This window comes from Hevea brasiliensis, chromosome 15 (assembly GCF_030052815.1).
Source record: "Hevea brasiliensis isolate MT/VB/25A 57/8 chromosome 15, ASM3005281v1, whole genome shotgun sequence".
In the NCBI taxonomy this organism is placed as follows: domain Eukaryota; kingdom Viridiplantae; phylum Streptophyta; class Magnoliopsida; order Malpighiales; family Euphorbiaceae; genus Hevea; species Hevea brasiliensis.
In genome coordinates, this window is record NC_079507.1 from 60,850,224 (window position 1) to 60,866,424 (window position 16,201).

General features: G+C 30.4%; 1 protein-coding gene across 9 annotated transcripts; it reads right to left on the reverse strand.

Moving 5' to 3' along the window:
* Positions 1 to 340: 340 nt before the first annotated feature.
* LOC110661855 (probable phosphatase PSR2) lies at positions 341 to 14,651 on the reverse strand. Of its 9 annotated transcripts, none has more exons than XM_021820646.2 (8): positions 14,500 to 14,651; positions 12,676 to 12,942; positions 12,122 to 12,252; positions 10,990 to 11,089; positions 9,354 to 9,881; positions 8,057 to 8,394; positions 7,224 to 7,368; positions 341 to 565 (listed from the first exon to the last, which is right to left on the reverse strand). In XM_021820646.2, exons 2-8 carry the CDS (start codon positions 12,848 to 12,850, stop codon positions 480 to 482), a joined length of 1,503 nt encoding a protein of 500 aa, XP_021676338.1. In that variant the 5' UTR covers positions 12,851 to 12,942; positions 14,500 to 14,651; the 3' UTR covers positions 341 to 479. The 9 variants fall into 9 exon arrangements, with proteins under 9 accessions (XP_021676338.1, XP_021676337.1, XP_021676333.1 ...); XM_021820645.2 differs by having other exon boundaries at positions 9,354 to 9,878; positions 12,122 to 12,261; XM_021820641.2 differs by having other exon boundaries at positions 12,122 to 12,261.
* Between the last annotated feature and the right edge of the window lie 1,550 nt (positions 14,652 to 16,201).

The following is a 16,201-nucleotide window of genomic DNA, read 5'->3' on the forward strand; positions in this document are numbered from 1 at the left end:
TTAAAAAATTCTAACAGGTTGAACTGAATTTAGTATTCAAATAAAGCTGCAAACAGAAACGGCTGACAGACCAAGATGCTTGAGTCAGCAAACTAATATTGCGTAAATTCAATAACAAAAAAAAATTGCGGTGTATTGATACTTGTGAGGATTCAAATTGAACAATTTGATACAAATATGTGGAACAGAACTAACACAGCATTTCCAAGGATCGGTAGATCATGTTTTACATAACCACCAAATGTTCGGATGAAATAGCAGCAATTCGTAGCTGCATATTCTTACAGACTATATAAACATTTGGCATTCAAGACACAAATAGCCGACCAGGCAATAAAAGGATACAAAAGAATAATAAATTAATCAATATCTTAACATCTCCCAGTGGGGCTATACAACCAATCTGTACTTAACATTGCTTTGGAAATTCAAGGTGAAAGAACTGTCAGGGCAGTCCATAGTCTAACAAATTGCAACATCTACAAGTAAAGAAAGTAACAATGGAACTCAACAACGTACCTACATTTTGCCATTACCAGATAATATAGGTTGTTCCTCACATGACCTGCAGATAAGGCATGCAAAATTATAAAGAGAAAATTTGCAATACTCAGCATATGTTATCACAGGCTGATGGGTATTTTATGTAGCAGACGCCACAACACAGTTTCCTTCCCACTTCCATCTGACAAATGGGCATCCACTCTTTCCTTCTCACACCATTCATAATGGCTTCCAAAGGAACTTAAAACAACCTCAAATAATGGGGGCTCCCTCGTTCAGATACTTCCAACATCAACCTATGTAAAATGAGCACATGACTTTGAACTTAAAAGCAATTAACATGAACTCCCAATCTATTTGCTCTAGTAATCTAGGAATCTTTCAGTCAAAAAAAAAAATCTAGGAATCTAAATAAAATTCACATCAAGTGCATCCTTTAGCAAGAAGAGATTATTGTGTCAAGCATTTTTATGAGGTTTCCCAGTTGTATGGCAAAGGTATGCATCATAGAAGCCACACTGCATTAAGTGTTTCTAATTGGATAGAGAACCTGAACTTTTCCACATCTAATGAATCCAGATCTATACGTGGTAATGGATAACATTGTTTTTGTCGACTTTTGAAATCCCACCCAAGAGCATCTCTTTTCTAGTTATGATATCATTTGTTCTAGAGGATATTCTGAATTGACGGCACAACAAATAGAAATAGACAATGATAACTCCAGTAGCAATTCAAGTGCATAATATCTCAAGCAACAGAATGGATTATATGAACACATGCCAGATAAAGAGAGACACATAATAAGTTAATATCTATGAACTTAGTTGAAAACATCCAGCTTTCCTTCAATCTCCTTACTTTAATAAACTACCTCCCTCTCCAATCATAAAACTACATTAAGATAGCAGTGCATGAAAAGCCCACATGAACATCAACAGTTATGGGAAAAAAGATTGGTAAGATCATCAAGGTCTAACTAGTTGCTAGAAAGATCTACATCTACGCCAACAAGAAGAGCAATTACAGTATTATAAAGCTAGCAACCTCTGAAGGGCAAGGAAATTCAAAAGATAGCAGATAACAAAAAGGAAAAAAAATGAAAAAGATAAAAAAGTATTAAAAACTAAAACTACAAATAGAATCAATAGCATGATAAATAAAGAAAAAAACAATATTATGAACTCAACTAAATAAACAAAATAAGTTCAATTACCTCACAGGTTCAGAAACATAACAAGAAAAAATAACTGAGGTTGAGAACAGCAAATGTGCACCTCGGATCAGTGTTATTAAAGGCGCCAGAGGCACTAGGTGAGGCGAGGCGCCTCTCTAGCACCTCGCCTGGCACTGCCTAGCTGCCTTCAATATGGCGAGCGCCTCCAGCGGGCAAGGCAAGGGGCTCCGAGGCGCTGAGGCGAAGCCTATTTGAAGTAAAGTTTTTTTTTTTCTTTTTTAATTGTTTTGTAACCCAACTAAAAAAAAAATCCCTACCTGGTCTTGGCTACCTCATGAAACAGAAAGCAAAAAGGAGAAAAGGAGAAATACACAACCTAGCTCACTTCTCTCAACAACAGGTATGTCTCTCTCTCTCTCTCTCCCCCCTCTTCTTCTTCTTCTTCTTCTTTCCTCTCTTTCTTCTTTTCTTCACTATTCTATTCTTCTCCAAAACACAGCAGTATCTTTGCATGCTTTTTCCTTCTTTTTTTTTTTTTTTTCCTTCTTTTTCTCTCCTCCTCTCTTTAATGAATATGGGACCATGGGTATGTCTCATCTTCTCCTTTCTATCTTCTCTACTCCTTTCCTCTATTTCTTCTTCTCCTCTTCTTCTATGTTTTTCTTCTTTCAAGCTTCAACACAACAAAGTCTCATTCTCTTCTCCTCTTATACTCTGCTGTAGTTCAAAATAGAACCTTTGTTTTTCTTTGTTTTCTTCTTTTCTCTGGTCTTCTTCTTCAAAACAGAATCTCTACTCTTCTCTCTTCTTTTTTACTCTGCTGGTCATATTGTTTTATTTATTTTTATTTTTTATTTTAATTGTTTTTTTAGATATGAAATGTTTCTTGTTAATTTATTGTTATACGGATGTCATTGTTAATTTTATTATTGTTATATGGGTATTGCTTTTTTTTTTTTTTGGTCACATGGGTATTGTTTAATTTTGAATTTAATTGTTTTGTTAGATATTTTTTTTGTTAATTTGTTGTTTAATTTTTTGTTATATGGCTATTGTTTAATATCCGTATGCAGTTTTACTAGTGATTAGAAATTAAAATTGACATTGAGGTGCTCCTTGCAAATTTATGGTGGATAACACATGTATTTTATGTATTTGTTGACTAACAGCTATAGAGGAAATTAATAACTACTGAAATTTGAATACATTTGTGTAAGGTGTTATATATATATATATATATATATATATATAAAATTTAGGCTATGGCGCCTTGCTTCAAAAAGGCTCGCGCCTCACCTCTCGCCTAAAGTCATAGGGTACCTTGTTGCCTTTCACCTTAATAACATTGCCTCGTATATAGTTGAAAGACTTTATCAGTGTAGAGAAAACTGAAGAATTCAGATTGCAAAATCAATGCACACATGCTTCCTGAAGATAAAGTCTCTCCAGTCCCTATTCTTGTAATCGAGTATGTTAACCCTAAGTAAATTTTAACTACTTGCACACTATTTATGCCATGTGGGAAAGACAAATGTGAAATCCCATTGTCATTCCGCATGGAAATTTTGTACTTCTTGAGATTTTCTTCTTGAGATTTTCTTCTATCCTTTTTCCCTTCAAAATTTGTGAAAGTCTGTAAGTCACCATTTCCACTGTCAACTTGCCAACCCCTTTTTCAACTGAAGAACTTTTTATAGAATATCTCTATATTTCCATTGTTAAGATTTAAGAATAAAAAGAAGAAAAAGAAAGAAAGAAAGGGAAGATAAGGAAATAACTCAAGGGCGCAAATTACATATATATGTATACATATACATATACATGTATATGTATATACACAATTCTTTCCTATAATTGTACTACACTATATTAACCGGGAATCATTTACTAATTAGGAATCCTTTTCTAGTTAGGAATATATATCCTACTATAATTACTCTACTAATTAAGAATACAAATCATAGAGTGTAAACGAATCAAGTCGAGTTTTGAATAGTTCAGGCTCAAGCTCGACTCGAGCTTTAATAATAGGGCTCAAGCTTGGTTCTTTATAAAAATATTAAATTCAAGCTCGGCTCATTTTTATATTTCAAGCTCATTTATAATATAAACGAGCCAAAAGCTTGAACTGTGCTTGTCTATAGCTTGAGCTCTACTCGAGCTTGTTACTATTTTTTTATTAATATTAAAAGTTAATTTAAATTAAAAATATTTTAAATTTAAATTAAAAATACTTTAAAATCTAACTAAAATTAAAATATAATTGAAATTAATATATCATTTTAAATATAATTCAACTTATATTATTAAGAAAATCAAATTAAAAAAAAAAAACCTTTAGGTAACATAAAACTAGCAGGACCCATTTGGGCCTCATGCGTTGGCTAGCAATTAGGCATTAATTGAAGAATAAGGAGGGGGGATTTCCTTTTATAGGGAAGCAGGCCCCCTTCCCTTTCATTTGTTACTAATGTGGGACAAGTCCCACTCTCACATCTTGTTTTGAGTGAACTAGTATCCTTACAACATGCACTTTGTTGGTAATTGGCAATATTATTCAAGCTGCAATAATTAGATAAGATTGTTTTCCTTTTTCCTTTTTTTTTTTTTTAATGTCTAGTTTGTAGATCAAATTTGTTAGTTGTGGACTATGGACATGTGCAATGAAGAAAGACAATAGAATGTACCTACTTTTAGTTATACTTTATCTTATAACCATATGTTAAATATAAATGTGTGTCAATTTTTATGGTTATTTTTTTTAAATTAGGTGTATATATAATTTTGTTAATTTGTAGAATCTAATGTAAGGATTTTATTTTTTTTAAATTATTTCTTTTACTTCATTAATTATATTATTTTTAAATTTTTGTGCATTTATGATTTAAATATATCATAAACTTCATGATATCTCTTTTTTGTCAGAGATAAAACACATGCACAAACGGGTTAGTAACGGGACATAAACTTCATGATATCATACTTTATCATTATATCATAAAAAATTTCATTTATGTAATAATCTTACACGTTATTTCATATATCTAAAATAAAGAGGGAAAAAGTGATGGTTTTATAACTTGGTTGTAAACTTGAACCTTAATCTTTCAAATGATCATAATTAATATAATTATAATCAACTTAATTAATTAATTATATATATACACACACACATATACATTCTTAAATCTAATTTCATGGCTCTTAGCTAAACTCAAGAGTATTATGATTAAAATTTAATATATGAACAATTTAATTTTTAAGAAATATGTAGATAATATTAAGTAAGAAAACAATCATGAAAGCACATATCTAAGTTCGAAAATGTGTGCGTAAACGCACACGCGTTTGTGTGTGTATATATAAAGAGAGAGAGAGAGAGAGAGAGAGAGAGAGAGGGGTTTAAAGGTTTAAGAAATAGAGATTTTTAAAGGACGCGTAAAGAGAGAATGCTTATAGAGAAGGAGAGTAGAATAATAATAATTGATGGATAGCTTAGTATTAAAATTGAATATTAATCTTTTAAAGGTTTAAAATTCACTTCAGAGAAAACTAGTCAAAAAGATTGGGAAGCAGAGGGACTAAATATAGAGAGAGGAAGTAGTATTAGTGTTAAATTTGAAGCTTAATATTTTAAAAATTCAAAATTTAGATAGAAGAGGAAAAGAGGAAGAGAGAGAAGGTTCATGTTTCAAATCATACCAACACCAAAAAGTATGTAATTTTAATTTATTTAATAATTTAATATGAATAAAATAATTCAAAATAATTTTTACGTACTTATTATCTAATTTTCTAAATTTATTTCTCATGTAAAAATTAACTTGATTTTTCATAAAAACAAATCAAATTTAAATTTCAAATAAATGTATTTTATAAATTAAATTTTATTTTGATTAGATCATAATTTTAAATAATAATATAATATTTAATAACATATTTTCAAAAAAAATTCAAATTTACAATTTTTTTTATAAATGTAAATTGTATTCAATAACATATAATATAATAACGATATTTTATAAATATATTTTATATATTGATTATATCAAATTTTTAAATAATATATTATTTTTAGAATAATTATAAATAAAATAAATATATACACAATATTATGAAATATAATAATTAACGTAAATGGTTTTATAAACGAGTCCACTCATGAGTTTATTCAACGAGTTAGCTCAGGAGCCTATTTAACAAGCCAACTCGCAAATCTGTTCAGCGAGCCAACTTGTGAGCTTATAAATGAGCCAAGCCAAATACTATTGAGCTCAAACTTAGTTCGTTTATTAAATGAGCTTAAAATTCGAGCTTGAGCTTAGTTTGTTTAGGAAACGAACCAAACCGAGCCGAACTTTTATCGAACCAAGTTTCAAGCAGCTTGCGATTAGCTTGGTTCATTTACACCCCTCATAAATCATATCTATTTAGGAATATAAATCCTATACTAAATGGGAACATAATATTAACTTTCTATAACGCTCCCCTTAAAATGGAAAATGGAATCTCATCAATTCTAACAGCTACTATTTTTCCTTTTTCAAATTGAATAGGAATCTCAATAAAAACTAGGATGCAACTTCCATGCATATCTATTACTCAAATATGTGGTGTAGAAGGCACTTTTACCGGTTGTATTTGGCATAATTGAGTTAATAAATCAACATTGTTCCATTATTATAGTTCATGCATGCTCCATTTTATTGTATGCTTCATACATTAATTCTTATATAGATCACATAGTTTAAACAAAACTTTTTAAAGCTTTAACTTCCATGGTGTTCAATTCAATACTAAAAATGTATTTATGCACCTGGATTCAGATTAATAATTACCAGACTACTTTGTCATTACTATAAAACCTCAAACATTACAAAGAATATTTCATTCAGACTTTCTCAATAAAACCTCAGACAAATTTCTCTAAATATTCAGTCTCAGTGTCTGCTTTCTAGTTATGCTTGGTGAAGTAATGAAGAAGCACCAGCCAATATTGCAAGAGGATAAATACTAAGTAGAGAGGATCATTCCTAGAAGTTTTCAAGACCAAAGGTCTAATTTCTTAGTACTATTCTACATGGTCTTTTACTGTTCCCATAGAAGAAAGGGAATAGGACGGTAAAGAACTAATGAAGATCATAATTGCAAGGGCACTGAGTACCAACTAAGAAAGCCAGAAAGAGTTTGCAAACTATATTTCACAAGATAACAATTCACATACACCGTCTTATGAATTTCATTGCAACTTCAACTGTACAATAAAATGAAACATTCTCTACAACTACCTTTCAGAAAAATTAGAAAGAGCTTCCCAGGAAGTTGTCATCTAAAATGAGAAAAGTGAGGGAACAAGCTCCAAGAGCTGACTCAACAATAAGAGTAACGCTAGTTTATTTATGGTATAGTTAATTATATCAAAAGCTCAGTGAAAAAGAGGATGACCATCTAAATTAGAGACAAATTTGCAAAAAACAAATTGGAGAGACAATGAGCTTATATTCAAGCTAATAAGGAAAGAGGGACTCTTATTCCTTGTTACCGAATCTGTTTGCAATGATAGGGCGGACATCATCAGCATCAACCAAGGTCTCTAAGAAGGGAAGTAATGAAATTAATGCACAATCTGATGGATCACTAAACCAACTCTTAATGGGAATCCCATTATTTACTTGCAACCTGAAAACCTGAAACCATATAAAGAAAACAAGGCTTACACATATGGAGCGAATTGAATGAAGCATTTTTCTTTTTATTTGCGTCCTACCAATTTTTGACCCCATCATTTTTCTTTTTGGTTTGGGACAGGGGATGTAACTCAATTATGTCCTTTCAAGTTACCATTAAGCAAAAGAAGATCTTATTTTCTTTATCTCTTTCCCTTTAGGAGGTAAGCTCTTCTGTCACCTTCCATAGAGTTTTGAGCATAGAGCTATTTATTAAAAGTTTGCTATGGTTTACATTCTAGCTACAGGTATTTCAAACAGACCCTTTTTTTTTTCTTTTAAAGATTGTAAAACACAGAGCATGGCTCTAAAAACTTGATTCAAACAACAAACACTACAATATTGAGCCCTTGGCGATAAAGAAATAAGATCTGCAACAGTCAGTCAACAGCCCCCTTTGTCATTCAAAATCCAGCTTGCAAAATCCTTAAATTTATTGTTAAAGATAAGTACAGTTAAAATAATTTAATATTTGACTTCGTATCCCAACTTAATTTGATTTCATTAACTCATTTATCTAGGCAGAAGCATAGCCAAGGATAAAAGCATTTGACTCAAACAAAAGCCTTAAAAAAAGCAAAGAAAGTTGAGGAAAGAAGAGAGAAGTAAAAAGTAAAACTGTTAAGGCAAAAATGGACAAGGTAAATACCTGTGGAGAATTATCAATAATGGCAACTTTTGCAAGATCAACACCTAAAACTGTCAAATCTTTTGTGTAACTTCCATCGGTGAAAATGCAAGACTCGCGGTAAACCCGCCGAGATATAAGCTTTTTATCTGGATCCAGTATGTCCAAAAGCTGTGCTGCATAAATGCTTTGGCTGGCTGTAAAGATAACAACTTCAAACATCTCTGCAACTCTCTCCAAGAATGTATGGAGGAAAGGCCTCTGTTTTACATATACAGTGTGCTCATTCATGTTGAAAAACACAGTAAAGGTGAAGTCTGCATCATCACAATGTTCCAATGTAGAGTGGACGAGAGTTTCTGCACATACAAAAATATAATCTTGATTAAATCCTCATATTATACTTGCATATAATTTCTTCAGTGCAATAAAATAAAAAGGAAATTCACTAAACACATGCAACTATCCATAAAAGCAGAAAGCAATTATTGCTCTCCCTCAAAGCCTCCTACTCTCTCCAAACTAACCAAAAAGTTGTAAGGACCAACACAAGAATCTTTCTCTTTTCTGCATATGAAAGTAAAATATAACAAGCTAGCAACTCATCATGAACTGATTGCATTAGAATCCAGGAAATTTCAACAGCCAATAAAAATAAAACCTAAACCAAGATTGCGCTACAAATCCTGTCAGAAATTCTCAAAAACCATGACTGGGAATGTCAGGGACATTTCAGAAATTTCATGAACACCTGAAATTGTTGTCTAAATGCCCTGCCTTAAGAAAGCTTAACTCAGAACATTCTTAATAAAATCTATATTTTACAACAATAGTAATCTAACGTGTAGATCACGTATTTAAAACCTCTTCATGACAATATCATTTTGATAATCAATAAAACTTAAAAAATGATTTTACAAACCTGAACTCATAAGTTTTTAGCTTCTTTAGTCCCACCATCAAACTGTTTGCCACAAAAGTAAAGCTATAGAGCATGCTAGAGTTTGCGAACTATATTTTGATTCTAAAATATTGACACACATAATATCATCCTGCAAGCTTCAGATGATTTCCTCTCATTACAAGTTTAGCAGGGTGCACTGTGATTGTGAGTGTGTACGATGTTGAAAATTAAAATTGTAAGTCTGCCATGATGAATTTAAATCTGCCAACCTATTCACTGCTTTCCATTCATTGATGACTACTGAAATACTTTGAAATAATCAATAGGGACATTTAACAGAAACAAGCAAGATACCAGAATGAACAAAGAACTAACATAATCTTTTAGGAAATAAGACAATCAACTTATTCTTACCATCCAAATCAAGTACCAGGGTTATAGACTTCATTCTCCAAGACTCCTTTGTAGGGTGAAAATTTGACTCAACATCAGATAGTTCAGGCAAATTTTTGATAAAGAACTGAGGATCAAAGTCTTCTATCTGGTCTGAATCACTGTTAAGATCAGATTCGTGGTTGCATGATCGTATCTGATTAATTGCTAAGTACAAGCTAGCATTATCCTGATCTACTGCGCCTTCTTCACTAGATATCGTATCATTGGAATTGCTGACTTTGGCAGTGTCTTCAAGAAAAGGTAGCATCACACATTCCTCAGCCACATCAAAAAACATACTAGGCTCAGCACATTTATAATCAGGAAAAGGATTGATCTCAGTGATATCATCATCAACTGTGCTCCCATCAAATGGTAAGCCAGTAATAATCATGTCAGAAATAAAGAAATCTGATATATTGCATGTTTGATAGTCACATGAGCTTCTGTTATCATCACTGTCATCAGCACCCGACCCTGGCACATTAAGATCTTTGTCGCTCCCTACTGAAAACGTATAAGAAATATAATCATGCAATAAGCAAAATAAGCATTAAAATAACAATAGTGCAAAATTATTTAATTTTGAAGGTTTTTTATTTCCATTAAATAAAATAATTATTGCTTTGGTAACTATTGTTAGTGTTGACTCCAAGGACCTTAAGAATGTTGAAATACAAAAATAGATTTTGGCAAGTAGGATAAGGAAAAAAGCAAAATCAAAATTACGTTCCATGAAAGAAATGCTATTCAATCTGCTCAAAAGGACCTAGGTTCCAAAGCTATGACCCTTGAATATCTGATGTAGAACCAACAGAACAATCAAAGGGAAAAAGAATAAAATTCTCAAATTCTTAGTAATTCTCAATTGTCAATTATAAAAATAATAAGCTCTTTACTAATAGACCCAGATTACATGGGTATTTATACACTAATACCTTTTGTAGACTAATAACTAGTCCCGATGGTATTAGGATTAAGAATCCCAAAGTAAGAAAACACTAAACCAATACTAACTTGGAAAATATTAAACCTAATACTTTTAATTATTTCTAAATAATAGTAGAATTCCTATATAATATAAACCTAAACTTCCCAATAGAAATTGTAATAGAAAATTTGAAATAAAGATCTTAATTTTACAATGAAAAATTAAATCAAAATAATTCATAAATTTAGATTTCCTTAACTGCTTTAGTATCCCTAAAAGGAACTAGGTGCCTACTCAGGTAAATTCGGTTATCTTTCAACTGTTAATGTTCTTACTACAGTCGCATATTCAAACCAATAATCATTCATGAAAATCAATTTTTTTACAACAACATGCTTGTCATGCCATAAATAAGAAATAAACCATCAAGCATTAACTTGAGTAAAAATGGGAAAAAAGGATCAGGCATCTACATAAATACCACTTTCTTTTTCCACATCTTTAGCATGAACTATATCAAAAAGTAGTTCGAGTTATTTTGTGTCGTGAAAAAATGAAGATAGCTTTGAGAATAAAGAAATTCATTATTTTTACTTAATAGATGACTTTAACAATACTGGATCCATGCCAGTATATTCACACAAGTAGCTTGATATGACATATTCAATCAATACAAAAATACACCTGCATCATCATCAATATTTGGCACACTGTGAATTTCAACAGGCTCCAGAGCAGGAGAAAAAATTGTTTCCAAGTTTGATGTACAGTTAAGGGTTGATTCCTGCAATTTAATGAAAAATCTTTGGTGAGCTACAACAGGAATGAATTATATGACAGTATTCTACAGAGATAATAAAAAAAAATATATCATAACAGAGAAGGAGTTCACACACACACACACACACACACACACACACGCACTCAGAATGCCAGAAAGGACAACAGTATGCATCACTGTTTGGCATCCTTGTGACTTTTGATTTTTGTTGTCCAACAGTTAAGAAAATATTATATTGTTAAAACATTGATGTCTTAGACGAAGACAGATTGCTTCAAAAAGTAGTTTTTGCTCATCTGCTTGCTTTTCAAGTACGCCATTTTTTATTGTTGAACAACAAAAACTTACATGGATGCCAAACAGGCTTAGTTAATCAACTTTTACAAAATTACACAACTACTAAGCCTTAATCCCAAAATAGTTCGGGTCGGTTATAGGGATCCTTTTTTGCCATTCAACTCTATTTGAGACCAATTCCGCATCAATATTCAAAAATTGTAAATCTTTTGATAACACTTCCCTCCACATCGTTAGAGGATAGAAATTTCAAATTTAATCATTTTTAACTTCCTACATTAGGTAGTGAAGAGCCACTATCTTCTCTTAGTGAGGATTCCATGTGCTATCAACCTATCAATAATAGAAAATTATCCATTTAAAGCAGCTCCAGGCATCACCAAACAAGCAGATGGTAATTGCAGTTCTCTGAAATTGGTAAAGCATAGAATTGATGAACACCAAGTATAAACCAACAATTACAAAGATTATCATGAGATTACTTGATCATTAACCCAAGAGAAGATGGTACATCAACTTTTTTTCATTCAACATCAGTTATAGGCTATTTTTCAGTTACCTTAAAAAATAAACCAAAAAGGGTATAAAATACATTCTGCCCATTACTGACACGACATGCTTTCTAGCTTATCCAGCAATTAGGGTCCAAATATCAGAGAATCAGATATAGAATACAATAAAAAAAAAGTAACAAACAAGACAATAGCAGCAACATTACAGTTTCCAAATAAACCTTACCATTCTTCCCACAATGCCTGAATCTGCAAAAGTTGATGAATGCTTTTGAAACTGAGAATTTTCTTCATTCAAAAATTCTCGCTGGTCAATAGCTTCATCACACTCAATATCCGGGGTGTATGTTTCTATACCTGATTGAACTAACAAGAAACATTAGCAGTTGCACTATATTAATAAAATTACCACAACAAAATATATGCAATAACAAATACAAACCCATAGAATCAAACAGCTCATAATGTATGCTTTTATAATTACAACAACAACAACAACAACAACAACAACAACTAGACTTCATGTGACAACTTATAAACACAAAAAAATATAAAATATATAAATATCATGCACTTCATTTTATAAAATTTGCAAACTTAAGGTCTTTTTCTCTCAAAAATAAACAGAAATCAGCCAGGAAAATACTTGGAACATGATTAGGATTTAGGATAGAAGATCAAAATAAAGATTTGAAAGCAAGTTACAGAAACACCATTAGATCTTTCACATCAATTGACAGAGATATACCAATATTCCATAAGTGAAGTGAAGTTTCTTACCGTATCCATTCTGACATTTCTGAACATAAGCATCACATTCTGCTATCTGTTGAGAAACTGTGACATGAGAACCTGATTTTTTGGATATCGTATTAGACTTTTGACACACACTCAGACAACTTTTTCCTCTTAAAGAATCCATGCTTGGTTGGGTCTTCATTTTTAATGATGGCATTTGATCTGTTCTTATGATATGTAACACAATCTCGACTTGGAAACATCAGCGGGGAAACAAAACCCCTCTAAACAATGAAGAGCCAGCCAAGACTGTTGTCAGAAAGATAAGCAATGAATATATCAGAATAAATAAATAAATAAATAAACAAATACATATATATATATATATATATATATATATATATATATATATATATATGTAATTGCATAAAATAGTAATAAAGCAAAATAACTTTGTTCTGTGCACGTGCTTGTGCGTTAGAATCATATGAAAATATAGATGGAATGGACAGAATTAAAAGCACGGAAAACTTTCCTAAACTGAACAGAAACTGCTGTTTCTGACTCACTATGCCAAGAATAACAAGAGTCATCCAGACATGAGCAAAGCGACTTGCAGATCAGTAAATTGCATAGAATGCTTGACAAAATCATTTCTGAAAATGTTAACATAATGCATAGTGCAATTGTATTGCTTTAAGGTCACAACTCAAATCTATCAACAATCATTTATTCAAAATTAGTCATGCTACAAGAATGGCATATTGAGACTCACAACGGACTGAGAAATAGGATATCAAAGAATAAAGAACACAAAGCAGTTAATTTTAACATTTAAAATCAGAAAATAAAAAAATAAAAAAAAGAAATCCTGGACCAAATGAACTACTGATAATATATATATCTTTGAACTAATAATTTTTACGGCTATACATAACATTTCATTCTACCCGTGTTGTAATTGCATTAATTAACATTTTCACCCTTCTTAAAGAACAAATAAAAAATTCCAATAGAAAATAACTTTTTTAGGCTGCACCATAAATTTGATCTAAATTAAAGTAAATACAGGTAAAATAAGAGCAAGAAAAACTTTTTTTTTAATCGAAGCACCAACCATCTTGTAAAGATTGTTTTTCATGGACTTGCAATAGATAGCAAATAGATTATGCTTCTTTTCAGGAATCACATCATGATTTTCTTCAACAAAATATGAAATAAATTTTCCCCTTTCGCACAAGTATAAAACAAACAGCATGATACTAGACTTAATTTTTTGGATATTCCTATTATCTATCAGGATTTGGATAATATGTATCCGAATTAAGCTCAAAAAGATAAAGGTCTACCTTTTAGGCTGTATGAAACCAGTTCAAGCATAGAAATCTCAATTACAAGGCGAGAGAGAAAGAGAGAGAGAAAGAGAAGTCCCTACTTCACTAAAAGTCACAAAATTCGAAACCCATATCAGAAACCGCCATAATCTTCAAGAGAAAAACATAGAAATGAAAGTCAACCAAGTGTTGAATCCAGATAAACGTTATCAAAACCCAGCAAACACACCCCAATTTCACATAAAACCAGCAAAGCCAAACCAAAATCTCCCACCAAAACAAAATCAAAAGCCACTCACAATCACAAAAACCCTAGCTTCACCCAGCTCAGAAAACGACAGTTTTGCAGTTGAACTATCACCAACCATTACCGTTAAACTAGAAGCACTAGAACAGAAAAGAAAAAAGAGATCAACAACTACAGGAACAGTACTTGAAAAAAATTCACCTGGCAGAGTTAAAAAATGAAAAACAAAAAAGAATATTCATTTTCAAAGGCCACAAAATACTTGTTTGATAGACAGAGAAATACCTGTGAAAGTAAAACTGAGAGACTTTCTCTCTCTAGGAGTTGTGTGTTTTCTCCATATTTAGCTGTCTTATAAAACGAAGGAAAAGACTTTGGTTTGGTTTTTCTCTCTCTCAACTTCCACGAACGGTCAAGACACATGCGATGTCGGCTTTCTGAGGGCGGGTGCGAACGGCTGAGATTCAATCTTCCTGGACCCGGTAGAACTGCCCCACGTGGATATATTACTAGATCAGCCTGCCAGGTTGCCACGTGGTCATTCACGGAATGAGAGATGCTCTTGGAGGGAATACTGGAGACAATAGTTTTTATTACACTCTCGTCATACGGCGCGTGTATTGCAACGTTTGACTACTATGGTGTGATATCTATTTGTATATATAAAGAACAAAATTCGCCTTGTGATATTTATCATTAAGGTTACGTAATGCTTACCATTAATAAGTTACTTTATTTATGTATTAAGTATTTTTTTTTATAATAGTAACTATTTATTTTATTTTAAGTATTTATTATTATTATTATTATTATTATTATTATTATTATTATTATTATTATTATCTCGATCTTCATAATTTAAATAATTATTTTATTTAACAATTAGATGTTAAAACTCAAATGCCTCAATAATTGAATTTATTATGTTATTTTTTAGTTTATTAAAAATATAAAGAATATTTTTTTTAATATTTATGCATTTCAAAGTATTCATATATTTTTAATTTTAAATTTTTTTATTTTTATTTATATAGAACTTAATGGGACTATTTAAATTATAATATAGTTAATTTTTATAATCGTAAAAATTTTATTAATATTAAAATGACTTTATTTTTGAAGAGAATTTTACTCGATATATTGCTTATTTTAATTCTTAAATTTTTATAAATTTATTTTTTTAATTTTTTTAAATTCTTAACTATTTCATTTCATTATAAAACTTAATGATTAAATCTTAAAACCATTAAAAATTAAAAATTATATTAAAAAATATAAGGAATTGATTATTCTCTTTCTTGTTAAAAAAAAATTATACATTAATTAAATTACTTATTAATTAATTTTTTATTAGAATAAAATATAAATAACATCTCAAACGTGAGTTATGAATATTATGTTTACCTGAATTTTTTATTATTTAATAAATTAATTTTCATTTAATTATTAATTTTAAACCAATTAATACATATTTAATTATATTCATTGACTTCGTTATATTACCATTCAATATCTCCATTCTTACCATGTATATAAAATGGTAATTTTATTCATTTGAATTTTTTAATTACTGATAAAAATGGAAATTATATGGATTTCTTTAGAATAATTTGATCAAAATATTAATTAAATAAAAAAAATCCAAAAAGATAACTATATTTTAAAGTTTTATTTTTCACTTCTTAATTTAATCAAATTTAATTTATTAAAAATATTAGTTAATTAAATATTTTAAAATTATAAAAAAAAAACTGTGCAAAGTACACAGCTAGTACATCTGTAAAAGGAGGACATCCAAGCTTACAAGAGTCGCACCCTTAGGTAATTAATATTTATACTAATGACTTATTAATTATATTAATAAATTTTAATTTAGTAATATTAATATTAATTAAATTTATAAAATTTAAAGTTAGAATATCAATAGAAGACAATTATATTAAAAAGAATATTTATTAATTATAATTCCCCTTATGATTTAATTTAT